This window comes from Paramormyrops kingsleyae, chromosome 19 (assembly GCF_048594095.1).
Source record: "Paramormyrops kingsleyae isolate MSU_618 chromosome 19, PKINGS_0.4, whole genome shotgun sequence".
NCBI lineage: Eukaryota > Metazoa > Chordata > Actinopteri > Osteoglossiformes > Mormyridae > Paramormyrops > Paramormyrops kingsleyae.
In genome coordinates this window covers 12,207,270-12,233,703 of record NC_132815.1, presented here as the reverse complement: position 1 = coordinate 12,233,703, position 26,434 = coordinate 12,207,270, and the positions used below count along the sequence as shown (strand labels likewise).

The 26,434-nt window shown below is 49.5% G+C and overlaps 1 protein-coding gene across 11 annotated transcripts in view; it reads left to right on the top strand.

Annotated features, from left to right (window-relative positions):
- The window catches only part of eya4 (EYA transcriptional coactivator and phosphatase 4), a 49,336-nt gene that overhangs the window by 20,307 nt on the left and 2,595 nt on the right, over positions 1-26,434 (top strand). For 4 of the 11 annotated variants that reach the window (XM_072702554.1, XM_072702555.1, XM_072702563.1 and 1 more), the window contains 16 exons: positions 5,032-5,081; positions 7,771-7,892; positions 9,737-9,817; positions 11,510-11,584; positions 13,143-13,209; positions 14,226-14,368; positions 14,653-14,799; positions 14,908-14,990; positions 15,632-15,812; positions 18,010-18,146; positions 18,550-18,633; positions 22,654-22,743; positions 24,126-24,184; positions 24,486-24,646; positions 25,220-25,334; positions 25,413-25,534. In XM_072702554.1, the coding sequence (XP_072558655.1) occupies positions 5,032-5,081; positions 7,771-7,892; positions 9,737-9,817; positions 11,510-11,584; positions 13,143-13,209; positions 14,226-14,368; positions 14,653-14,799; positions 14,908-14,990; positions 15,632-15,812; positions 18,010-18,146; positions 18,550-18,633; positions 22,654-22,743; positions 24,126-24,184; positions 24,486-24,646; positions 25,220-25,334; positions 25,413-25,534 (1,717 nt within the window). Of the gene's footprint in view, positions 1-5,031; positions 5,082-7,770; positions 7,893-9,736; positions 9,818-11,509; positions 11,585-13,142; positions 13,210-14,225; positions 14,369-14,652; positions 14,800-14,907; positions 14,991-15,631; positions 15,813-18,009; positions 18,147-18,549; positions 18,634-22,653; positions 22,744-24,125; positions 24,185-24,485; positions 24,647-25,219; positions 25,335-25,412; positions 25,535-26,434 lie in introns of those variants that run through there. The other 7 variants (XM_072702556.1, XM_072702557.1, XM_072702559.1 and 4 more) reach the window with 6 other exon arrangements.

The window sequence follows — 26,434 nt, the reverse complement described above, 5'->3', positions numbered from 1 at the left end:
CTTGCGGGCTCTTGAACTTTCCCGTGAGTTTCGAAGTGAAAGCAGGATCAGTTTGGGTTCCGGTGTTTTAATGACCCCCCTCGCCTGCCGGCTTTCACTCGCCCCCAACCTGCCCAGGCAGGGACTCATTCAGTGAACGCCACCAGCAGTTGTGGGAACTTTACTTTTCATTTCTTCTGGGGCCTCGTGCGCGTCCACGCTGGGGCTGTTTGCTGGTGGGAACGGAGCACACGCCTGACCCCATGTGCCCGCCACAGATGGCCTGCGAGGGGCCACGGTGCAGGCGCTGGTGACGACCCCAGAGCGACGGGCTCGTAAAAAAAAATCCCAGTTAACTGTGACACGCCCACGCCCCCCACCCCCCATATGTGTAATGGGAGCCGGAGTCACGTGACTCACAGTCCGACACTAGTGGCTAAGGGCCGCTTCTGATGTCGTCCCGAAAGGGTGGCGGTAATCAGAAACATCGTGGTGCACGAGAAGCCGAGCGATGCTCCGGATATCAGCCCCCCCCCCCCCCCCCCCCGAGTCCTCCTCGGAGGAAAAGCATCCGATTTAATTGAGAGTGACTCGTGCCCAGGCTTGGGGCAGATACCCGGAAAAGGGAGGCTTTGGAAGCACCAGTCGGGGTCTCTGAAGTCTCAGTCACGCCTGTCCCATTAAAAAAAAGAAAAACACTCCTTCAGATCGAACGGTAGCCTGAGCGCAAATCCGGTTAGTGATCCAGTTAGTGATCCAGTTAGTGATCGGCCAGCCTTGCAGGCGATGGTGTCGTCCGTCCTTCACTGCAGCCCGGTCCCATTACTGTGGGCCTATGACTGAGTGCAGGGGTGCCTGTGGTAGGCCGTCCACCGCTGGCCGTAAATCCACGCCTGGTTTTGGGGGGTGGCGTTGAGGGGGGTGGACCGTGGCCCCCTTTTTCCAGGCGAGGCGAGAGGAGGCCGCTGTGGAATGCGGGCCCTTAATCAGACGCTGATTTCAGCCGCGCTGGGTTTGTTTACACAGCCATTACATGCCAGCTGCAGAAAATTTGCAAAGTTGTTGAAGATTTACTGTTATAATTAGTTCCTCAAAAATAGAGGGAGGTATTTTAATAAGTACCTGCTGTCCCCGCACCCCCGCGAGCCCGGGGTCCTGGGCAGGCACGCGGCGTCGGGCGTGTGCATCACATTCGTGTCCCTGCGTGTCCGCTGGTCCTGCTTCGGTTCTGCAGTGCGGTGAGGCTGCAGTTCCTCTCAGAATATTGAGCAAGAATAATTGTCCAGTACCAAAGGGTTTGTGTACAGCAAGCAGACCCAGATAGCGCCAGTGGAGGGGGGGGGGGGGGGTGTACCGACTGTAGCTGGCTCTCGTATCCTTGTGCTTGGGGGGCTCTATCAGCATCACCCATAAACCTCTTCAGCACCCCGGTTGTTTCAGTTATGCGTGAGCACAGCTAACAGATGCCCTATTTCACAGGACTCCGTCAGATCACACACATGAAAAATGAGGCAGTTACTTAAGTCAAACACGCCGGCTGCTGAAAAGATGTCCCATCCGGGCAGCTGACGGCAGCGCTTGGTCTGCGTTTTCGCCTTGGGTCAGAGCAGAAAAGCATGGGTCACGATCGGGCAGAGAATGGGACCTTCTTTGGCAGATAGTGTTTTATTTACAGGTATGGGGGGGGGGGGTGGATGAGGATGGGAGCGATAAGGGAACAAGTAAACATACAGTGGAGATAAAAGGGTGTTTCAGGTGGGATGGGGGCTTGTGAGGCAGGAACAGGGGAAACCTGGATCGCAGACGGCTGATGCTGCCACAAGGATCAGGCCAAAACTGGAATTTAGGTCTCAGTTGCAAAATAGAGGGAAAAAAACACCAAGTTATAGCAGCTGAGAAGGAGGGCAGGTGATCTGCATTATAAACACTTACCATGGTCACATGACTTTCCCTCCTGTGACAGACACCCCCCCCCCCCCCCCCCCGCCCACCATGGTGATCTTTTTAGCTTTGAAAGTGTTTATTCTTGCATCCATATTTAACAGTTAATTCCTACTTCCCAGCCCGCTTACATCCATCTTCTCCGCCTTCAGTGTGTTTCATTTATCTTTTTGGGCATTTTTTTCCCCCTCTCCTGCCTGGAGATATATGATCCTTTTTGGTTTTGCAGTCAGCTGTGGTTTAAGCAGAGATATATGTAGTGCGATTTCAGACATTCTTCTGATTTGGCGAGCCGGAGCGAGTCGTGGAGCTGTTACTGAAATAGCTGTCTTTCGGTGTTCTGGCCTCACCTGGCGTATGGAGGACTTCGGGGGGGGGGGGGGGGGGGGCGGTGGAAGCCCACGGCACGTAGCCGGGCCCCCTTCGGACCGGGGGCGGTGGACCACATGGCTGGTTAGCTGCAGCAGCACATGGACAATGACGCTTTAAGGCCGACAGCATCTGTGTTTCCCTGAACCCTGACCATGGTTATGATGTTTTTTTAATGTTATTTTTAGTATGTTCAGTCAGGCCTGTTTTTTTTTTTTTTTAAATAATCTGCAGTAATTTTGTGTCAGAGACACAGCATCAAACATCGGTGTTAAGTACAAGAAATCTGAACATTTTTTTTTACACCTGAGCAAAATTATTTTTGATAATACATTCTGTGTCACATTCAGAGAGAGACAAGGAATATTATAACTATAACTGTTCATCTCTGCAAAAGCAGTGTGTTTATGCACATAAATGTATCTGTGTGTGTGTGTGTGTGTGTGGATGTTATACATTACATTGTGGGGACCAAATGAATGGCTGGTCCCCACAAAGATGTGAGTGCCACTGCATGTCTCCTGTGCACGCAGGCAATCAGGAGGTTGAACACATACCTGCACAGTTCACCTAGTAATGCACTGCACAGGTGCACCCTGGGAAGGGGGCATGGCTGTCATAAGCGTTGCTTTTCAGGCTGAGAACTTTTCATGGTCGCCCAGTTTGAGCATCTGGTCTGACGTGACTCTTCGCAGCTACCCTGGGGAACAAAGTGTGAAATGAAAGTCCTCTGAGCCCTGAAACTGACCCCTCTCTCTGACCCAAGTCTGGTGCTCATGGTTCTTTGGTGTGGTCCGGAGTACCTTAACCAGCGTGATGGAAAAGATGGCAACCAGGTCAAAAAGGTTTCTGCCGTTTTCTAGCAAATTACCCCCCATTATCCAGATTAATCTGAAAAATTGGCCTTTCCCAAAAACAGGATCTGCGCTTCTCGAATCTTGAAACTCAGTGACTGTTAACTTCCTTCTGATTTAATCGGTCCAGCAATTTTTCTCTGCACTGTATAATCTAATTGAGCTGTGGAAGCTGGTTATCAATAGACTTAGGGTTCATTATGGGGTCGATTTATTAACAAAAAAACAACGACCTCATGTCTTGTTTCGCATACAGATGTCCCGCCTGGAGAAGCTTGCCCCCCCCCAAGACGTCCATTTTTCATTGTTACCTTTTTTGTTTTTCTCCCCACCAAACAAGCCCCTCAGACTGAGGGGATGAAATTACGTTTAAACCATAAGAACTTGTTTTACAAGCCAAAAAAAGAGTATTTTTATAACAAGCAACCGCTTTCAGACGAGGCTGGAATTGTTTAAATGCAGCTGGGACAAAGGAAATCTGTTTTGATTATCTTTGGCGTTTTTTTGGGTGGGGGTGGGTGGGGTTTGAAAAAGCTGCAAATCAGAATAATAAGGATGACTTCAGAAGGCTGCCGTGGCAGAGCGGGACGGGGCCGGCGGAGCGATTGCTCGTGCCACCGGCTTCAGAAGGCTCTCACTCCATCAGTCAGGAACTGAGAAATGCCTCGTGTGAATGGGGGGGGGGTGGGGGGTACTCCCAGACCGAGCGGGGGGACAAAAGCCTTCTGTTTTCGGGCCCCTTCCGTGCCGTTTCAGACTTCCTATCCCGTGGAGGTAAATGGCGGCCTTCACCCGGGGATGGAAGCGCCGCTCCAGCCCGTTACTCGAGGGCCCCTTCCTCGGCCTTTTGATCCCGAGCCGCTTGACTTGTGATCTTTCATGGATCGTTGATGGAAGAGGATCGGCCCCGCTGAAGGAAGTCCCCCGGGGAGCGTGCGGTTTGGGGGTTTGGGGGAGGGGGGGGGTGAGAACACTAACCTCGCGGGTTACAGGTAGGCTATTCAGGTAAAGGCCTGGATTCTCAGTCTCATTATAAAGGCACTATGTGTGAGTGTGGCTCCATTCACGGCGACTCTAGATACCTGTCCTGTGCTACTGCCGCCCTTCCTTCTTCGTTTTTTCATCTACCCCGTCTTGCTCTGCATGACACACAGACACATATGCAGGTAAGATCGAGCTTGGCAGCGAAGGGCAGCCACACCCACATAGCTGGGGGTTATGGGCCTTTTCCAAGGGCCCATAGACGTGGCCGTTCTGCCGAGGCCAGGCTCGAACCCGTGACCCTTCGATCACAGAGGCTCAGGCCCACCGAGCCACACGCCGCCCTTTTACTGAGGCCAGTTGTTTGTTTAACCTCCAAATCGATTGGTTCTCATAGCTGTATATTGCTTATTCCCGGGGGACTCACTGGAAGCTGGTTGCTGGGGGCGGAGCCTATCTCGGGCGTCCCGCAGCTAGGTAACAAAGGCTGACCAGCATGTGCGGGTGTTTTCTCTGAAAGCGCCGTTTTCGTCAGTCCATTTTCACACCCTGAGGAGGAACCTGCTGGGACATGGGGGGGGGGGGGGAGGAATGCACTTTGTGAAGCAGGGAATAGTGGTCCCTCTGTGGCACTGCCCCCCCCCCCTCGCTTCCCTGGTGCCTCTCTCCTTGCTGATGGAGCCGGGGTATTTGGCGACCTAATGGCCCCGTGGAAGGGTATTTGGCTGTCGTTCACCACGGCCATAATGCGTCGCACTGTGAAGCAGGGCTGAAAGCCGGAGTTGGGGCCTGGTGGTGGGGAGGGGGGTATGGTGGGAATGGGGCCGGGGTGAGGAGGATCGGGGGTGTTGCCTCTCGGAGAGAACAAGTCACATCTGACGCCCGTCTTTCCCTTCTTTTTCCGCAGGTGAAGAAAGCGCACAGCGAATCGCATGTTTCCGAGCCCTCCGGTCCCAGGTAAATGCAAGCCAGGGTGTCCGCCTTCACAAGCCCAACACGAAGAGCGAGGCATGGGGGGGGGGCGGGGGGGACAGGGAGCAGGTTAAGGAACAATTCCCAACCCATTCCCAGATTTCCGAACTGCGTGGAGAAGTGGTTTTTACTGCGGATCTGCGCATTAACCTCCTGAGACCCAAGGAAAAAAGTGTCCTTCAATTTCGGCTGAAGGGCTCATTTCACGGAAGGACGTTCTCGTTTCCACGCGTCCCTCAAACTTCCTGTCGGTTGTCTTGTCGTTTGAACTTCCTGAAACACTAAAGAACTCATCCAATTTCGGAAGGGGTAACAGGAATGTAAACGTCTCCGTCATTTTCCAAATGGTCCGTTGAGCTCTCGTCAGTTGGTGCTTGGGGGTGGGGGGGGGGGTCAGGACGAAAGTGTGGGGTGGGGGGAAATTAGAGGGGAGTTTGATAGATATGAAAACAGTGGGAATGGGATCAACACAGTTAGGCGAAATTAAAACACTTTTACTGAAGGGGAAAAGAAATAAAACGATAAAACTTGTTTTGTGAGTAGGGAGAAAAGGTGTATTGTGGTTAGGGGTCTTAGGACTGGCTTCTGGGGTTGGTCTTGGCTTCTGGGGGCAAAACAAAACAGAACAAAAACAATTTATAGCTATAGCTAAACAGAAAACAAAGGCCAGGGAACCCTAACTCAAATAATCGAGGCCACCTGACTGTTCTCTCAAGCCCCACAGAGAACGCGAGGGTCTCGTGTTGTGTTATGTATGGAGCGCCGTCAGGTTCTGCCCGGTCGTGGCTCCAGGTTGGTTTGGAAGAACCATTAGATCCGCAAAAGCCAAGCCAAGGAGCTGAAATGTGCTGATGGGGCGGTTCTGCCAGCCTCACCACTTCATGGCCTCTGGCCTCCTCGGGGGAGCTGCCGGTCCCAGCCCAGCGCCACAGCCTGCCAGTACAGGAGCCGCTTGGCAGGGCCCCCTTTCTGCTCCATGTCAAATGCAAAGGGGACGCCGAGAAACGATTTTGGGCCGGTAATATTTGCTTATTGTACACTTGCACCATTAACTGCCCACAATGAATCATGAAAAACCATATTTGAAAGGCTCACCAAACCCATAAGCCGCGTCTCAGTGAGTGCGACACGGGCCAGTAGACGTATCCAGTGACACGCCATGAAAAAGCCAGAGTCCAGGGGCAGCTTATTCTCAGTAGCGTTTAGGACAGCTGTGTTATCCTTTCTCTGCCTTCCAAGTGGCCCATTTATGTTTGCCAGTCCAACCTGAAAGCGAGTGGAAGTCATCTGTGAAGATGTTATCCCGCTCGTCTCAACTGTCAACAGGCAGGTCGTTCAGCTGCCGTGCTTTGTGTCTTACACTCAGAGGGTTTGGTCCTTTGATCTTCCAAGCTCTCAATCTCTAAGCTTCTTAGCCCTCCCCCCCCCCCCCACACACACACACACACAAAAATCCCACTCTAAGCAGCTGCCTGTTTTGGGAAATGTCTTGCAGTGTGAGAGCAGATACCAATCCCTCAGGCAAGGTACTGCTTCACTACATTACCCATGACCCTTTGCATCTAAAAATTGTGTGCCTGTGTAGACATTGAGTATATAGGGAGTAATCAAGCATGTATTATACAATCAGAGAAGTCTTAGATGATTCACAGTGTTAATTACAGCACATTTTACTCTCTCTGTTCTCACTCGTTCGATAAGTGGAAAATGCACCATTGCTACTGTTTGTTTACATTGAACACTTCACGTCAGGGAGAAAAATATTAAAATCCAGTCACTCATTCCTGTGTCCATATTCCACAAAATTTTTATAATGTGGAAAAAACGTTAAATGTCCTGGCTGAAGAGGAATTTTCCTTGGAGCAACAAAGTTTACATTTCAATGAAGTGATATGGGGGGCAAATATCAAATAATATTCTGGAAAGTGCAGATACTAAGTTGACTGTAGGGCTTTAAGGATACTCCTGTAGACTGTTAATATTTCAGAGTATTTAAGAGTATTGCCCCCGTGTGAGTATTTTACAATGTTACTTCAAGCTGGTAGTATTTGAGAATGTTTTCTAATACTCTTTCTGACGGTCTTGATATTTAAGAATATTTCTTCTGACTATGAAAATTTTAGAATAACCTTTAACGGTCTTAATATTCAAGAATATTACTCTTGACTGTGTTCATTTTTAGAATAATCTTTTCCTATCTTGGTATTTAAGTCTCTGTCAATATTTTAGAAAATTTTAGAATAATCTGGCTATTTGATATTTAAGAATATTAATTATGACTGTTAGTATTTTAGAAAATTCCTCCAGTGTTATTTTAAAATATTTTACAATAACATTTGTCTTTTAGAATATTCCTTCTGATTGTGTTAACATATGAGAATATTTTATAATAATCTTCCTGTCTTGATGTTTTCGAAAATTTCTCCTGACTGTTAATATTTAAAAATATTTTAGAATAGACTCTTGACTGTCCTGATATTTTCCTATATTTCTTCCATTAATATTTTATAATGTCTTGTAAGATTACTTTTGACTATATTAAAAGTTGAGAATATTTCGTAATACTCATCACGTTTTGATGATTTATTATGCTTTTTCTCACTGGTTATTTATTTTTGATTTCTTTTGCACATTCTCCCTGCACGTGCTGATGCTGTCGCACTCCCTCTCCCAGGTCCATGGAAATGCAGGACTTAGCCAGTCCTCACAATCGCATGAGCAGCGCTGACACTTCGGCTTCCAAGCTGGACAAGACCAGCTTGGGTGGGACTCCGATTACATCCAATGGGACTGGAGGTAAGCGGGCCAAACATTTTCCCTGGGGCACTCGTGCTGCGGTTCCCTCGGACCCAGCAGGCCTCTGGGGTGCTTCGGGCTACCGGGCCAGCTCTCTTAGCCCCGGCCGGATGGCTACGTCCTCACTGCTCAGTCAGACGGCGCGTACACGTCACGGAGATTCCGGTGAAGCTTACTGGAAATGGCACCCCTGCTTTCCGCGCCTGAGTGGCATCGGGGCATCATGGGAAACGAAAGCCGATAGGCGTTTCATGGGCGCAGCTCCCGGCCTGCAGCGAGGCTGCCGCCCCCACTTTGATGTGGCGTGGGCGCGCGGTTCGTCATGACAACACGGCCACCTACTCAAACCACTGAAGACGCATGTGAATGCTGAGCATGGCTCTCCGACTCCTCTGAAAAACCACTCCTTGGACCGTCTCGGTCTGGTTTTTTTGATTCAGTTCCCAGACCAAGTTGGTAATGACATCCAAGAAAATAACAAAATGCATTAAATCCCAATTTCTTTTATATGTCATCACCAGTGATATGTTTTTTTTTTCCTTTTTGAAATATTCTACAGGGCAAATAAAAATGTCACTCAAGCAGTTTCATTGAAGATTGAAGATTGATCTTTTCTGGAAAGTGTCATGCCTTCAATTTTTTTTCCACGTTGTTTTTAACAAGCAGAATTCTAACTGTTTTTTTTTTTTTTAGGTTAGACAATTGACAATTGTTTTTTTATAAGGTGGTGATTTCGGAGAAGCATAAAATGCATTACATGACTGTCGCAACGTAAATGATTTTAGCAGGAATGTATGAATGCTGACCTGCTCTCAGGATATTCAAAATCTGCATTCTTTATGAGATTCACCACAGTCACACACTGGACTCACGCTGCCTCATTCTGGCAAAGTCTGTACTTATTTGATGATCATGATCACTTTATTCATTGCGTCGGTCTGGGTTCTGCTACACTAACGTTAGCATGGAGCATGTTGCTACAAGATCGTATTGATGTTGGCTGGCTTTAGAGTCTTTGCCCCTGGGCATAATTAGTGTTAGCTGTAGCAGTAGTTAGCATTAGCAGGAAGCACATTGCTCATAGCCAGTGTTAGCAGTAACATTAGCTAGCTTTAGATTCTCAATGCCCCTGGGCATAATAAGTGTTAGCTTTAGCATTAGCATGACCGGCATCGCTCCCAGAAAGGCCTGCTCTTCCAGAGGCCAGCAGTAACACCCACAGGACCTGGAACGTCTTCATCGCCCTGGCTTGGGCCCTTTCCATCACACGCTGTCCGTACTGTTGCCCCCGCTGAGCGATTCCACACTTGTGAGGCCCCCAGGAGGTAAAAGTCCTCCAGGTTCCATCCGCCAGTCTTCCATCCTGGATTTGTTCTTTGTCGACACGAAGCAAAGCCGCAAGTTCTTTTTTTTTGCCAGAATTTATATCCCTTCATCTCACGCTGTTTTCATTTGTATCAAACTATCCTCTAATTCCCCCCACCCCCCACCCCCTACTTTTCGTCCTGACCCCAACCCCCTTATCTCCATTGTTTGATTTGTGGGATTATTTTTTAAAGTGTGTTTATATATGAACTTATTACATAACGTGAACGTGGACCAGGATCCTCTGACAGCCATATTGTGGCTCTATTTATTTATGGGAACCCTAGAAAGGGGCCCAATCAGACCCCAGCTCAATTCCCAGTCTCCTACAGGCAGTGTTTTCGCCAGTGCTGAAGTCTGGGAGGCCTGAAAAGCAGTCGGATGAGCTGGGACTGCCCACTGTGTCACTCTCAGACTCCCCGAGTTTGGGCTTGGGCCCAAGCGGCGGATGCGCGGTAACTCTCCCTTCCACCCTTCAGGCGAGAGCATGACTGTTCTCAACACCGCCGACTGGCTCCTAGGCTGCAGCGCCCCCTCCTCCGCGCCAAGTATGGACCCTGGTACTGTGCATGACGGCCTGAGGTTGCAGTGCTCCGGGTTCGAGTTTGCAGTGTGTGTGTGCTGGGAAGGACAGGGTCCGGGTACGAACAATGTCTGCAGATGTCAGGCAGGAATTAGGAACTGGGAATTATTTTTTTAAGGGAAATAGCCTGTTAAAGATAATATTTATCTGTGTGTTTAAGACGGGTTCCTTTCTAACATTGCATCTGAATATTGCTATCAGGGTTTCCCCCAGAAATTTAGCTAGCTGGAACGCTGTCGGGTTTTTTTTCTCACCGACGAAATGACTACAAACCGCCAGTTTCCGTAACCGCGGTGTAACTGCGGCGACGGCCTGTTCCTGGGGCCTCTTGTTTGTTGTTTTTCCGCGCGACTTTAGCGGTGAGCCGAGCGCTGCCGGTTAGCCGAAAGCGCCGGCGTGGCGGTGTGAGTTTCAGGCCCGGCAGACGGCCGCGCCCTTCAGTCACTGGGGGAAATCCAGGCCGTGTCTGAAGCAGGGTGCATGGGGAGCATTGCTGCTCTGAGTGGTCGAGTGACTCCATAGTCAAGGGAGGCAGCTGTCTGTGACTCCTGCTCTGAGGGGGGTAGCTGTGTGTGACTCTGTGACTCCTGCTCTGAGGGGGGTAGCTGTGTGTGAATTCTTTTCTGAGGGGGTAGCTGTGTGACTCCTGCTCTGAGGAGGGTAACTGTGTGTGACTCTTCCTCTGAGGGGGGTAGCTGTGTGTGACTCCTACTCTGAGGGGTGTAGCTGTGTGTGACTCTGTGACTCCTGCTTTGATGTGGGTAACTGCGTGTGACTCCCGCTCTGAGGAGGGTAGTTGTGTGTGACTCCTGTTCTGAAGGGGTTAGCTTTGTGTGACTCTGTGACTCCTGCTCTGATGTGAGTAGCTGTGTGTGACTCTGTGACTCCTGCTCTGAGGGGGGTAGCTGTGTGTGAATTCTTTTCTGAGGGGGTAGCTGTGTGACTCCTGCTCTGAGGAGGGTAACTGTGTGTGACTCTTCCTCTGAGGGGGGTAGCTGTGTGTGACTCCTGTTCTGAGGGGGGTAGCTGTGTGTGACTCTGTGACTCCTGCTTTGATGTGGGTAACTGTGTGTGACTCCCGCTCTGAGGGGGGTAGCTGTGTGTGACTCCCGCTCTGAGGGGGGTAGCTGTGTGTGACTCCTGCTCCGAGGGGGGTAGCTGTGTGTGACTCCTGCTCCGAGGGGGGTAGCTGTGTGTGACTCCTGCTCCGAGGGGGGTAGCTGTGTGTGACTCCTGCTCCGAGGGGGGTAGCTGTGTGTGACTCCTGCTCAGAAGGGGGTAGCTGTGTGTGACTCCTGCTCCGAGGGGGGTAGCTGTGTGTGACTCCTGCTCAGAAGGGGGTAGCTGTGTGTGACTCCTGCTCCGAGGGGGGTAGCTGTGTGTGACTCCTGCTCAGAAGGGGGTAGCTGTGTGTGACTCTGTGACTCCTGCTCCGAGGGGGGTAGCTGTGTGTGACTCCTGCTCAGAAGGGGGTAGCTGTGTGTGACTCCTGCTCAGAAGGGGGTAGCTGTGTGTGACTCCTGCTCCGAGGGGGGTAGCTGTGTGTGACTCCTGCTCAGAAGGGGGTAGCTGTGTGTGACTCCTGCTCCGAGGGGGGTAGCTGTGTGTGACTCCTGCTCTGAGGAGAGACTCTCTGAGGTTTCACTCCATAACTTTTCTTCCCTTACAGTCAAGACGGAGCCCATGAACAGTGACCCTGCCAGCACCCCGGGAGATGGTGCGCTGGACACCTACGCCGGCTCTGGTGAGGCCCGGGCGTGAGGCACGTCGGGGGGGGGGGGGAGATGGGGCGCTGGACACCTACGCCGGCTCTGGTGAGGCCCGGGCGTGCGGCACGTCGGGGGGGGGGGGGAGATGGGGTGCTGGACACCTACGCCGGCTCTGGTGAGGCCCGGGCGTGCGGCACGTCGGGGGGGGGGGGGGAGATGGTGCGCTGGACACCTACGCCGGCTCTGGTGAGGCCCGGGCGTGCGGCACGTCGGGGGGGGGGGGGGAGATGGGGTGCTGGACACCTACGCCGGCTCTGGTGAGGCCCGGGCGTGCGGCACGTCGGGGGGGGGGGAGATGGGGTGCCGTGAGCAGCCCCGATCTTGATGATGGCGAATGTGATTGTGAGCTGATTGTGAGTGTGAGGGCAGTGTTTGGTGTTCCCTGCTCTCTGCTCGGTCAAATACTCTGAGACTGAAACTCATGCTTCGCAGCCACCCTGCACCTTGGACACTGGGCGCATGCACCCACGGAGAACCAGTCATCGTGGTGCCACACAGATTCACCCTTCCATGGGGATGTGTATTTGTGTTGTGACACAACATGGCGTCTGCCCATTGACCAACGCGAGCGGGGTCGTCCGTTTTGCAAAGACCCTTCTGAGGACAGATCTAATGTACAATTGCATCACGGTAGCAGCAGCCATAATGAATCCTAATGATAAAAAGCAGATTTAGGGGAGGAGAGGCCCCGCCCACCAGGCCGTGTGGCTGAGGCAGAGCCGATATAGAAGCTGACAGGTTTTCCCAGCTGAGCGGTGCGGCGTGGGGGCGGGTGCAGAGATTCAAAGGCTGCGGGGATGGATTGCAAACAGATGGGGGCGTCCTGAAGACCCACAGTGAAAGCTGAACCTTCGGCTGCCCGACGGTGCCTTCCGTTGTTTCATGGTCAAACTCTCGACTGTGTTCGGCTCAAGGCCCCCCCCCCAAAAAATGTTGTCATCCCAAATAAAACTGATGTGCATGAAGAAATTAGCACATAACATAACAACCAGCATGGAGGGTTAGAAACAGGGACGCATTCCCCATTAAAGGTTTGCGTCCAGCGTGACAAGGGTATATTTTAACTTACTGTTATGAAATTGTGATAAAATGAATTGTGGCAGCATAGACTGTCTTGTCGCCCTGGTTTTTCATGGCGGTGTTCAGTCATGGTGGAGGGGTTTGCACTGATGGCAGAGCGGCCGGTCGGTGTCACACCTCCAGCAGTGTATCATGAGGCTGCTGTGTCTGAAGCACATGTGTGTCTCTTTAATGTTTCTGATGTTGCTGGTGACCGGGGGGGACAGGCCACAAGGTTTCGATCCACTCGCCAGATACGCTACCCGTCAGCCATTTCCGGGGTGGGGGGCTGGGCATATTTCACCTTCATATTTCACCTTTGTTTCTTACCATGCAGTGTGTGTCACGTCTTTTAAGCTTTAAAACCTCACAGCCACATAAACACAGAAACCTGTATTTTTTTATGTTTTTTTTTTTTTTTTTTTACAACCAGCTGATATTTTAATTGTTTGTCAATTTCACTCCCCTACACAGTGATAACCAGCAGTGGCTACAGCCCCCGGTCCACCCAGCAGTACTCGCCACCCATCTACCCCTCAAAGTAAGTGTGACAGCTGCCACCCGGTAGCTCCCCCCCCCCACGGCCATCAGTAAGCCTTACATGCCGTCAGTGCCCCCTTTCTAATTAAAGCCTCCCGCCCTGCCGCTCCATGATCGCTCAGCTGCATATGGGTGGGGGTACGTCAGTCCTAAGAGCGCAGACACACACACACACACACACACATATTTCCCCTTGGGAGGACCAAAAAAATAGTCCCCACATCATCAAAATAACAGGTTTTTATCATATTTTCAGGACATTTGGACCCAACAGTGTAATGTATACCAGGACCACACAAACACACACTCACACAAACACACATACAGGTCATATATTCCTATCATTGTGGGACTCTCCATCCATTTCTATGGCCATAACCCTAATCCTAACCCTTACCTTACACAAGTAACCAAACAAAAAATTTGTTATTATTATTATTACATTGTTATACCTGATTGCATTCACAGATTTTCATTAAATTGAGGGTTATATTGTGGGAACCTGAAAAATATTCCCACAAGTTAAAAAGTGACAGGTGTTAACCACATTGTGGGGACATTTGGTCCCCACAATATGGTAAATACAAACACGCACACACTCAGTCCATATATTAATATCTTTATGGGGACACTCCGTTCATTTCTGTAACCGTAATCCTAATCTGAAATCCCTACCCAGCCCTAACCTTAACCTTAAGTAACTAAACAAAATACAAGACTTTTGGCTGTTTTAGTTTTTTGATTGCGTTCGATTTTTATACAATTGAGATTATCCTTTGGAGGACTGAAAAAATGTTAAAAAGTGACAGATTTTTTATCACATTCTGGAGGAATCTGGTCTCTACAATGTAATTACAAAAACTCAGAAATACACACAGGCATACACATGTGGATATACTCAGACATACACATACACAGACGTATATACACAGACACGCACACGGATGCATGCCACTCACATGCCCACCCAGACACACCCTTGTGTCACATGGTGAGACCCCACCCCCTTATCCACAGGCCATACCCGCACATCCTGTCGGCGCCGGCGGCCCAGTCCATGCAGGCGTATGCAGGCCAGTCCCAGTTCAGCAGCATGCCGCAGTCGTCCGTGTACAGCGCCTATTCCCAGACGGGCCAGCCCTATGGACTCTCCACGTATGGTAGGCTTCTACCGACGGCTAACCTAGGGTCAAACACCAGTGCTCTCTGATCGCGGTGGGCACCTCCGCTTTGCTGCTTTATAGATGTAGATATTGCCCCTAAGCATCATGGGAAGGAATTAGACTAGCTCAGACCCACTTTCTATGGGACGCTCAAACAGCATATTAATTTCCTGTCCATCACTTACATAACAGCTGCAATGTACTATGTGCCAAGCTTGTATGTTGCTTGGGACAAAGGCGTCTGCTAAATTAATGTGAATGTAAATGTTTGTTTTTTCCAGCAGACTTGGGTGTTATGTTACCCGGCATCAAGACTGAGGGTGGATTATCTCAGTCGCAGCCCCCCCTACAGGCCGGGCTGAGCTACAGCCCAGGGTTCACCACGCCCCAGCCAGGCCAAACACCCTACTCACCCTATCAGATGCCCGGTCAGACTTCGTAAAACGTAGCCGTGTGGCAGCATGTTTGTGTGTGGGCCGCCTGACTGTGGTCATGTGACTTCATGCCACCTCGCTGTCTTGCCCCTTCTGTCCCAGGCTCCAGCTTCACCGCCTCCTCGGGCATCTACGCCAGTGGCAACTCCGCATCGAACGCCGCCAACTTCAGCGGCTCCCAGCAGGTAACGTCGGGCCCCGGGGCCCCACCGGCTTTGCCCTGCCACCCATGAGACCATTATTTCTGCACTCCGGTGGACCAAGGGTGAGGATAGCCCCCTCCCCCCATTACAATTGGGAGGCAGACCTTAATGCCCCCCAGGTCCGTGCCCCTGAGTTCGAGCCCAGATCTCTCACTGAGCCATGGCGGTACCCGCAGTCCGACGACAGGCCGCTTCAGGACTGAATAGATTCCTCTCATGTTGATGCTTCGCAGACAGTGGCTTTTAAACTAGGCACCAGGTATCAGAGGAAAAGCAGGAATGGCCAAAATGGGCCCATAACAGAAAGGAAGACATGAGGGGGAGTTTTTACTGCCCTGTGTGTCCCCGCTGTGACGATGCAGTGACAGCTTTAGGGCTTGTCTATAAAAAACTCCCTGGCCAGGCCTTCAATAAACCCCCAGCTCGCTAATGTTAATTGTTAGCAAAGATACAGAGGGAGAATCATAAAAGCTTCTCTTCAAAGGCTCGGCTGGTGTGACGTGCACCAGGACACAGTGCTCCCCCCCTGAGTGGGGGTCTAGGACGCCGTCCTGAGGGGCAGTTGTGCAATCCTTTTTGGCTAGACATGTTTGACTCAGACGAGTCGTCATCGCTCTTTGCAGGACTACCCTTCCTACACGGCTTTCGGGCAGAACCAGTACGCCCAGTACTACTCGGCCTCCACCTATGGGGCGTACGTGACCCACAGCCCTGCCCTGGACGGCACCAGCTCCGCCTCCTCCACCTATCAGCTGCAGGACTCGGTGCCCACCCTGGCGGGACAGGCGGCCGAACTCCACCCAGGTGAGTCCCATCTGCTTGCAGGGCGGGTTCCAGCACCAGGCTTTGATATGGCCCACATGTGGCTGGACTGGGGGCTGGCCAAAAGGACGGTCAGGGCTCTGCACTCTGCATATTCTATTTTCTTTCACCTTTTTGTTCCTTGAGTAACAACATAATGCCCCCCCACGCACTCACCCTTCCCCCTCACTTGCTGGTGAGGACAGACCTCTCCCAGAACCAAATTTCAGCCCCCTAACACCAAACCTCCCCCTGTAGTCTTGCTCACAGAATACGACCTTCATTGGCAGCAGAGCCATGCTTAGAACAGCTCGGTCCTCCGCGACCCCCAGACGGTCCACGTTTTTGCTCCCTCCCAGCTTCCTGCCAGACGGTCCATGTTTTTGCTCCGTTTTCGCTCCCTCCCAGCTTCCTGCCAGACAGTCCTAGTTTTTGCTCCATTTTTGCTCCCTCCCAGCTTCCTGCCAGACGGTCCACGTTTTTGTTCCGTTTTCGCTCCCTCCCAGCTTCCTGCCAGACGGTCCACGTTTTTGTTCCGTTTTCGCTCCCTCCCAGTTCCCTGCCAGCCGGTCCATGTTTCTGCTCCATTTTTGCTCCCTGCCAGGCAGTCCACATTTTTCTCTGTTTTTGCTCCCTCCCAGCTCCCTGCCAGATGGTCCACATTTTCGCTCCCTCTCAGTTCCTTTCTGGAGCTGGGAGGGAGTGAAAATGTGGACCGTCTGGGGGTCCCTGGGGACCAGGCTGAGAAGCATTGGCTGAGGAAATAGTAGATATTCAGGAAGTTTTAGAAATGTGCCGACTTACTCATGGTGCCCTTCCATCACCTTTGGGAGAGTTTGTGATATATGTGTGTTGTGCTCATTTTATACATTGTATACTCTTTTGCATTATAATGTTATTGGTTTACTGTTCCATGAATAAGCATTAATGATGCATTATTACATTATTTTCATTATATTCACAATTGCCCCATCCTGGGTTGTTCCCTGCATTGCACCCATAGCCTCTGGGATAGGCTCCAGACCCCCCGCCACCCTGAATAGGACAAGCGGTTACAGAAAATAGATGGATGGATGGATATTCGCAATCTCTGTCATCATTTATTTATAATATGTGTCATATTATTAGTTTTGTTTAATGCTATATAACAGACAAGCAATCACTTTGCGCTGGGAGACCAGATTTTGCACGTCTTTATTGAGGTGTTTCGGGATTCTGCTGACATAAAGTACTTAGAGTAACATCTGACCTTAGCAATAAAGCCCATGAACAGGGAGAGAAATCTAGTGAGGGCATTTCTTAAAGCGATTCTTTGATTGTCAGAATATATTTATTTCAGTCCATCTGATCTCTGTATATAAGCTGTTCGGCCGACAAATTCATTATTGGTAAACATACAAGAAATATGGATAATTATATCATAGAAACAGCATCTGAGTGCGTCGGTTATTGTCTCACCGTGATGCTGTCCCTGAGGTTTAGCGCCCGAGCGACAGCGGCTGGCAGCATCGGCCGCACACTCGAGCGCACTGCCACCGCTGGTGTGTGTGTGTGTGTGTGTGTGTGTGTGTGCATCAGAATGTCCCAGAGCTGGTGCACATTACCATCTTTTTAATGAATGAAAACCAGCTTTGCGTCTGTCGAGGCCGACGGTCGGCGACCCTAATCGCCACGGTCTGCTTTTTCCGATATCCTTTATTTATGTTAAAGCTCTGAGCTGTGATTGGGGGGTATTTCCCCCCTTCAATCAAAGCGGAGCCTAAAAACTCAGCCCATTCCTGCATGTAATGGTTCTTGTTTTTTTTTTTTGCTTTTTGCTTCTCCTGTGCTTTTTCTGGCTGTCGTCCAGGCCTCTCATTAAGGCCCCTTATCGTTCTTTTCCAATCACAGACACTTTCCCTCTTCTTCCAAATCCAAGCCTCAGTCTCGCTCGCTGATTGAGACATAACGATACGTGAGCCGGACAGCCGTCTGGTTCCAGTTAGTTCTTTCGGGCACAAGTATTGGAGGGGGGGGGTCTCAGAGCTTGGCCTCGGTTGCATGCATGTTGCGTACGTGTGAGTGCATTTCCAGCTCAACAACAGATATTGAATCGCTTGTGGGTGTTTTTTGGGTTGTTTTTTTTTTTTACGTCCGTGTGTGCTGGGGCGTTTGGGGGACCGTGTGGACGCAGACTCACCCCCATTCCCCGTGTCCTTAGCGGACTTCGACACCGTGCAGAGTCCCTCCACCCCCATCAAAGACCTGGATGACCGGACCTGCCGGAGCTCGGGTTCAAAGGCCCGCGGTCGGGGGAGAAAGAACAATCCATCGCCCCCCCCAGACAGCGACCTGGAGGTAGGCCCTGAGCAGCACCCCTGAAAGACGGGGACCTGCGCAGACATGCCCTATATGCCCTCTTTGATATGCATGACGATAACATATTCGAAGTTCTTATTTGTAATTATCCCATATGTTGTCTCCTGACTCGCTAGAAAAATGCCTGTCTCTTTGGAGTTATGAATATTAACCATTGTAGCCTGTTTATTTGGCTAGCTGTAGTTCAACCTTGAAAACTTGACCGCATCTGTGTCATCCATACTGTAGTATCTCCTACACATATTTTGTTGCTAAATTTTTGTAGGAATGCCATAGCAAAGGGGCCCTTTTGAATGCAGGGGAATACCATGTGTTTAACGTTTCATGACCACGGTGAGGAATGATGAGCGTGCTGACAGCCCGTTCCTCCTCCTTTCCGTAGCGCGTGTTTGTGTGGGACTTGGACGAGACCATCATTGTGTTCCATTCACTCCTCACTGGGTCATATGCACAGAAGTACGGCAAGGTAAGAAAGGGTTCCTGGTAAGATAAAGACAACGCACACACCTACAGGGACATCCTGAGGGACACAAACACCTACGGGGACATCCTGAGGGACACAAACACCTACAGGGACATCCTGAGGGACACAAACACCTACAGGGACATCCTGAGGGACACAAACACGTACAGGGACATCCTGAGGGACACAAACATGTACAGGGACATCCTGAGGGACACAAACACCTACGGGGACATCCTGAGGGACACAAACACCTACGGGGACATCCTGAGGGACACAAACACCTACAGGGACATCCTGAGGGACACAAACACCTACGGGGACATCCTGAGGGACACAAACACGTACAGGGACATCCTGAGGGACACAAACACGTACAGGGACATCCTGAGGGACACAAACACCTACGGGGACATCCTGAGGGACACAAACACGTACAGGAAGGAACAGCTCAGGGACAGACACCATGACTGTGTGAAAAATGAAAACGAAGCTGAAAGTTTGTTCAGGCAGTTTAAAGTGAAGTCACAACATGTTCTTGGCAGAAGGCTGCTCTCGCCACAGCCAGATAGCAGATTTTAGAACATGTTTAATTTCTCCTCCAAATGTACCTGCTTTTGACAGCTGCAAATGAGAAAATACCACCCTGTTGTTACTGTGACCCTCTGTAACCCTCCAAACCAAAACACTGCGGGTCGAGCTGTCCAGGTCTTGTCCGTTTTAAGAGCCCGGCTGGGTCCTTAGATTAGCTGCCCTAACGTATGCCTGCAGCGGGCAATGCAGAGACACCTCTCTCAAGAATGTTATTCCGTTCATCACCCAGTACGTACCTCATTCTGAGGAGGATGACATGTTACGGTTTTATTATGATGGTGGATTAACGGTGTTTAGTCCCACCGAACAGGTGTTTTCTCTCCGTTCATGGGAACACGGAAAATCTTTCTAAACACTCACCGGGTACATTCTCATTATTTCAGCTTCGCTTAAAGGCAGCCCAGTATTTTTTAAGAGGATTGCAATTTTCCTTCGCAGCACTGCCAGAACATTTTGCCGGTGGTTGCTTTTGTTGTTAAGTGATCAAACTTTAATACATGACACAAGTTTGCAGGGTCTTTGCAGGATGCATTTAAAAGAGCAACATCTCAAAAAATCTGACTGTTAGTTAGTCTCTCTCTAATATGAACAGATGGATAAATGGTATTACGGAGAACTATTTTCACGCATGAGGTAATATAAGGTTAAATTCTAAAAAAAAATGAAGGTCTGTTTTTTGTTTTTTTTTTTGAGGTAGGATTGTGCTGAAATCAGTGACAGCAGACCCTGGCCCGCAGCTGATTGGTTTAAGTGATTCTTGTCGTGCTCTTCGCCGTGACACCTTTGTTCTTTGTCCAGGGGGGGTTTATCTACAGACATCTGGCAGGTTTAGTCTTTCCACGTGCAAAGAATGCTTCTGCCCGCATCTAAGAAGGCGTATTGTTCCAGGAAAGGCAACAGCCTAATGTGTAACATCCAAACGGGATCGTCTGAGGACCAAGCTGCTCCACAGCTGGTTTCCGTTTTGTCATTTTCAATCATGTAATGATGCGTTTTATAAAGAGTTTTAATGGGTTCTTCAGAATGTCTTTACACCTAGGCGGTGCCTGACATGAGAGCCTGCCTGAACTTCACCCGTCTGAAACAGAGGAGGGAGGGAGGGAGAGGGGGGGAGAGAGAGAGGCAGATGTCTGCAAGATTATTCCTCTAAATGTGATGGTAGAGACCCCTGAGAAGCATTGGGAAATTAATAACTGAAATATTCCTGCTCGTATTCAGTCGTGGAGTTGGAATGTCTGGGAACGTCAGGCCCTATACTTACACATTTCTTTAGCAACAAATAAGTTTCAGGGCTGTCAGACTGGTCATGGTCTGTCAGTCCAGTGTGACGTAATGTTCTCTTATCTAATGAATATCCCAGACCTGGGGGGTGGTATGCGCCTCTTGCAGATCATCCCTTGATAGAAGGTTCAAGTATTGATGTTAAAATGACTTTTTTAAAGGGCCTTGTGGTGCATTTGCCTGACAGGCAGTCTCTCTGCTTCATGCTATTACATAACAACACAGTAAACAGGAACCTCTGTGCTTACAGGCAGCCAGGGAAACACAGGCTTACTGGAGTTATAATCTGGATCGCACTCTGTCCCCCAAATCCTTCTTCATGACACCCACCCACCCACCCAGCCCACAGCCCACATTTGCTGCCATGTGATTTGTAGCAACATGAAATCTACATCGCAGAATGGCATGAGTGAAATTGGATGTTGACAACTGACATTAGTCATATGGGGATTATTTTACTGTCCTCCGCTGGTGTTAATGAGAGTAGGAGTGAATTGTTAAGTACTGCTTCGTATTGTTGACAATTTACCTTAATTAGTATCTACAGAAGCACATTGATACCAAGTAGCTTATCTTTTTATTATAATAATTATTATTATTAGTAGTAGTAATATTACTTTTATATATTATTAATAATATTATTCATATTTCATTTTTCTTGGCATTTACGTTTTTCCCTCTGTCTTTGAATTTCACAAATGCAAGCTAAAACGAATCATTTATGGTGTAAATCATGTTGTTTTGGCCTGGTATTAATGTGCATTTGTGATCGCTTTTTAAACTCGGAGCTCCCATGTGTAGCCGGGCCCCAAAGCTCTGGCTCATGGCCGCTCACGCTAAAGGCTAAAGGTTTTGTTTTGCATTTTGGCCGTACGGGAAAGATGGCAGCCTCGCTTCACGCCTCTGGTCTGTTTTCACACCTTAGCTTGTTTTCCCTCATTCCTTCTTCAAGAAATATGGTGACAGCTGTTTCTATTCAGGGTCCGGGTGAGCGCACCCCCGCCCCACCCCCGACCCAATCTATTTATGCCATCGCTATGGCGACCACCGCCAGCAAGTTCAAATCGGTTCCTTTGGTATGCACCTCCGCGTTACTGGAACATGGGGGCCTCTGACTCCACGTGGTCATGAATTTCGTTCATTCCTCTAGCTGTTTGGAAGACATCAACCCAGATGTACGTCGCCAAAAACATTAAGTGCTCTGTAATGGCAAAGAAGGGCCAAAACAAGACCTTACACTACAGATGTCACGGTGCTGCCTAAACATAGTCCTGACTCCTCCAACTGCCATTAGTGCATCATGGCCTGTCCCAATCGTAAACCTTTTGAAATCACTATCAAATTGACTGGGGGGGTGGGTCACTCTGTGCTGGTGACACGTCTACTCCTCGATTTATAATGCTGAAACTGTAGACGCAGCAGAGGGGGTAATTAGCAGCTGCGGGAGTCTGCAAACAGGAAGATTTAAATAGTCCTGGGGGGGGGGGGGTGGGGGGGGGGGGGTCCGTGCGCATGTCCGTGGCCTGGTCTCAGCATGAATGAAATGGAGGGGATCTTTGGGCTCGTTGGCAGCAAGTGTCGGTGGAGGGGGGCTGGCGGATGCACGGGGGGGGGAGGGTTTCTATTCTGGACTGCTGACGGGGGCATGGGATCACGGGGCCTGGCATCTGACCTGCACGCCGGCCGGTCGCGGATGATGATGGTTTTTGCAGCTGAGGGCCATTTGGCCCCGAGAGGCCTGACGGGCCGCGACATGAGGAGCCCGTCTGTCATCGCCCGCCAGTGCGACAGAGCCCGGCCCGGCCCGGCCTCCACGGTTCTGCCGCTCCTTAGCCTGGATTATCCGCCTTCCCGATAAGGCAGGCGCTTCTTTAAGAAGCCATGTTTCGCCATATTGGACAAAATCTCCCACAGCTTCAGGACGAGCAGAGCCAAATTACAAGATTATGCTTTTATGTGGAATTAAGAGACATTTGTTGTGACGGCGGGGTCCATTTGGCAGAGACACTTAGCATAGTTAGCCCCTAGTTAGCATTACACTTCCCAGACAGCCTCTGGAAAATCAGTATGTCTCAGAACTGTACTGTTTAATACATTTCTTGCACGTTCCTAACCTGGCGCTCTCATAAACATGGCCGACTCTTTCAGGACCCTCCCATGGCTGTCACCTTGGGGCTGCGCATGGAGGAGATGATTTTCAACTTGGCTGATACTCATTTGTTCTTCAATGACCTGGAGGTGAGCGACACCCACAGTAACTGCCCATTCTGTCGGTGTCACGTGACCACGCAGTCGATCATGTGACCACATCATTAAACACATTGATCATGGGTCATACTCACTATTCACATATTCACTCACTATTCCCTATATAGCCAGATCTGTGTAGTATATAGGGAATAAGTGAAACAAAATGTCAGACATGACGTTCCAAGACTACTTTAGCATTCTAGCAACCTGACATTTGCAAATTGCAAAATACAAGGGAAACGACTGAATATTGATATGTATGCATGAGATTTATTGAACATTAGTTTACTAATTATTTAAAATCTGAAATGTCTCTGCAGAGATCACTAATATCTCTAGTGTACATTTAGTGTACAGTAAAATTCAAAGTGCATTGTGGGTATTTTATTTTGCACTCTATACTGAGCCAGATTTGCCATTGAGGATTCAAACAGCAGTGCTACTTAACTATCATACACCATTTAGAGGGTATGCAGCGATTTTGAATACAGACCATCTTTCAACTATCCCATTTGACTATCCTGTACCTCCCTTTGTTGCCGACGGTGACTCACAATGAAAACTCATTGTGCTGAACTGGTAGGAGGAAAAAAAACACTTAATCTGTGAACATAACTGTGAGCTAAACAGAGAAAAAAACCTCGAACTCGGCGTTGTGTAAACATTATGCTTTGTTAGCGCGCAAGATTTATGCCTGAAATTTAGTTTGGGGGTGCGAACCAGTTGATACATTCCCCTGTAATTAGACCCACGAGTAAGGATGCACTTTGATCGCAGTTCCAGTGACGTGATGCATTCGAGGAACCTAGCAGCTGAATGCGGACTCGCAAATGATTCTCACAGTAGCTGGCATTTAACCGTGTTAAATACTGCCCTGGATTCACTGTTTTAAAGTAGCCTTGGGGCAGCATGAGGATTACACTTCCTCAAAGTGCCCCCCCCCCATCCCTAGCAGGATGATTGACAGGCCAGCTAATAACGACACAGTGTTGGTTTAGCTGCTCAGGTGCTCGGTCGCTCTGATGGGGAGCAAATTAACTCTGTGCCGCCCTTCATTTAGCTAGTGCCCGTCTCTAGCTGAAAGGGGGGGCAGCCTCTTATTTGACAGCGCGTTCGAGGTTCCCTTCCTTCTCCCAACATGCTGTGTTCAGTCGCGTTCAGGCCTGTTTCATCAGGGCCGGCGTTTCGGTGTGGATATGCTGCCCCTGTCTGGCTTGAGCCTGACTCACTGCTGGTAACCCGATACAGGCCTCAGGCTGCCAAAGATCAGCAGGGGTCTGGCTGGGGGGCGGGGGGGAGGGGTCACCCGGGGTCTCCTAGCCCCCGCAGAAGAACCGCTTCTCAGACTGACAGGCGACATTACCTTGCAGGAATGTGACCAGGTCCACATCGACGACGTGTCGTCTGACGACAATGGCCAGGACCTCAGGTGAGAAATCCGCAGAGCTGCAGCTCATCCAAAATGTTTGATGCATGCTGTTTGATGAAGAGCAGTGTTAATGTACAGAAAATACTGTTTTCACACTTTTTTATCAAAGAGTTATTTCTTATGCACTCTTGTTTGTCGTTTTATGTCATGAAGTAACTTTGATGTATTAACTAAAAAGTAAAAACAAGTAAAAAAAGTATTAAAATGACATGCATGTTAGTATTTATTTGTAAAGGGATTTAGGCAATCTAAGTCTAACAGCATTAAAATAAAACATCATTATTATTATTATTATTGACAGTACTTACAGTTTTGCAACTGATGGCTTCCATGCAGCTGCAACCAGCGCTAATCTCTGCCTAGCAACAGGCGTGAGAGGTGGGGTGGACTGGATGAGGAAGTTGGCATTTCGCTACCGAAGAGTAAAAGAGTTGTATAGCACATACAAAAACAATGTTGGGGGTAAGCTCTCGCGTGCCTGTGTTAGTGATGACTAGGGGTCGCGTAGCGTATTCTAGAACCGCGTGCGTCATTGATGGTTGCTTTGAGTAGGTTCTAGGATGATCACATGTGGGACCAAAGATGCAAACGTAGGTTTAGTTACTAGGCTAAAAGTTAATATGTTGAAAGTCAGGCTCAGAAGCAGCTAGCGGCAGTGTCAGACCTCGTAGCGTAGCTGAGAACGTTAATGGTTTAATGCCTCGGGTTTAATGCACTTAGCTCTGTGGTCTAAAGTGAATTTTGCAGCAGATTTAGGAAGCACCAAAGCATTAAACCCAGGGACGTCAAACCCTGGTTCATAATTAGAGTCAAGATTCACCTGTGTTCAATGTTTTAATGTTTTCTACATCTGTGGCTAGAAATCAAAGAGCATTTCCCCGTTTATCTTTAGCGAGTGTTCGTACTTGCGTTTCCCTTAATGTACAGCTATCGATAACTTCAAATGCCTAAGTTACTAGGCATAGCAGTGGCGTACGTGATGCCTTTCTGGTTGGAGGGCGTAGGCCGGTTCTGACTGGCCCCGTTGTGACTCAGGCTTACTCGGACCAGCCAAGCGGGACGCGTGGCTGCAGCTACGGGCCGAAGTAGAGGCCCTAACGGACTCGTGGCTCACCAGCGCACTCAAGTCCCTGTCGATCATCAGCTCCAGGTAGATGGGAGATGAATATGAGTGACATCAGGCTTGGTTGATATCAGCAGAGGATCTAACCCTGTCCCCCTTCTGCAGGAGTAATTGTGTCAATGTGTTGGTGACGACGACTCAGCTCATACCGGCGCTGGCTAAAGTGTTGCTTTATAGTCTGGGTAGCGCCTTTCCCATCGAGAACATTTACAGCGCCACCAAGATCGGTAAGGAGGCGGCTGGGCGCTGCCACGGCCGGGGCGCCTGAGATTTTGTTTTTCTTTCCACTTAAGCATTAAAGGAGGAATCTGCTCCACAGTTTATGGTTTGTGCCTCATCAATCTCTGTAACTCAGAGAGGACAGTGGGTGGCGTGACGGTTAAGGATCCTGGGACAGAAATGTTGCCAGTTCAAATCCAGCAAGACTATCCCTGGGGGGGGGCGTAAATTCTAAACTGGCAGCTGTATAAATGAGCTTAATGTTGAGTTAAAGTATCTGCTGTGAAATTAAATAATAGTGCAAAATAACTCCATGTCCGGCTATGTCCAATGACAAGCTGCCCAGGGGACGTCCATTTCTCTGCCCGCTATGTGGTGGTTACCATGACTACTGCTTACCGAGTGACACACAGCAGCAGGACACCACGAGGGCTTTTGAAGGATATGCTGAAAGTCTCCATTTATACTGAAGTGCATTTAAAAAAGGGGGAAACCAAAACACGTTTGGTATCAAAAACCAGACCAGCAGGAGGCTTGAGAAGTCATAACGTTCTACAGACACAACAACATTTCTAAAATGTTGTCTCAGTACTAATAAACAAAATTAAAATCACTCGTTTCCCTAAAATCACTAGTTTTCCTGTTTTTTCTGTTTCTCATTTGTGGGGAATGAGATAATCACCCAGAGGAAATAACAGCACGTCGTTGAACAAATGCTCACAGTTACATCAATGCATCTGTCATATTTCCCTTGTCTTTGACATTCTGAAAGTGGCACAGTTTGCATCCCACCTTATGCAAACAGGATAACACGGCGGGGGGGGGGGGGGCGTTGATGTCCACATTCGGGCTTCTTACTGTACGCTTTCAGAAGGTCACATGTCACATCTCTCCCTTTGTGGGGGGGG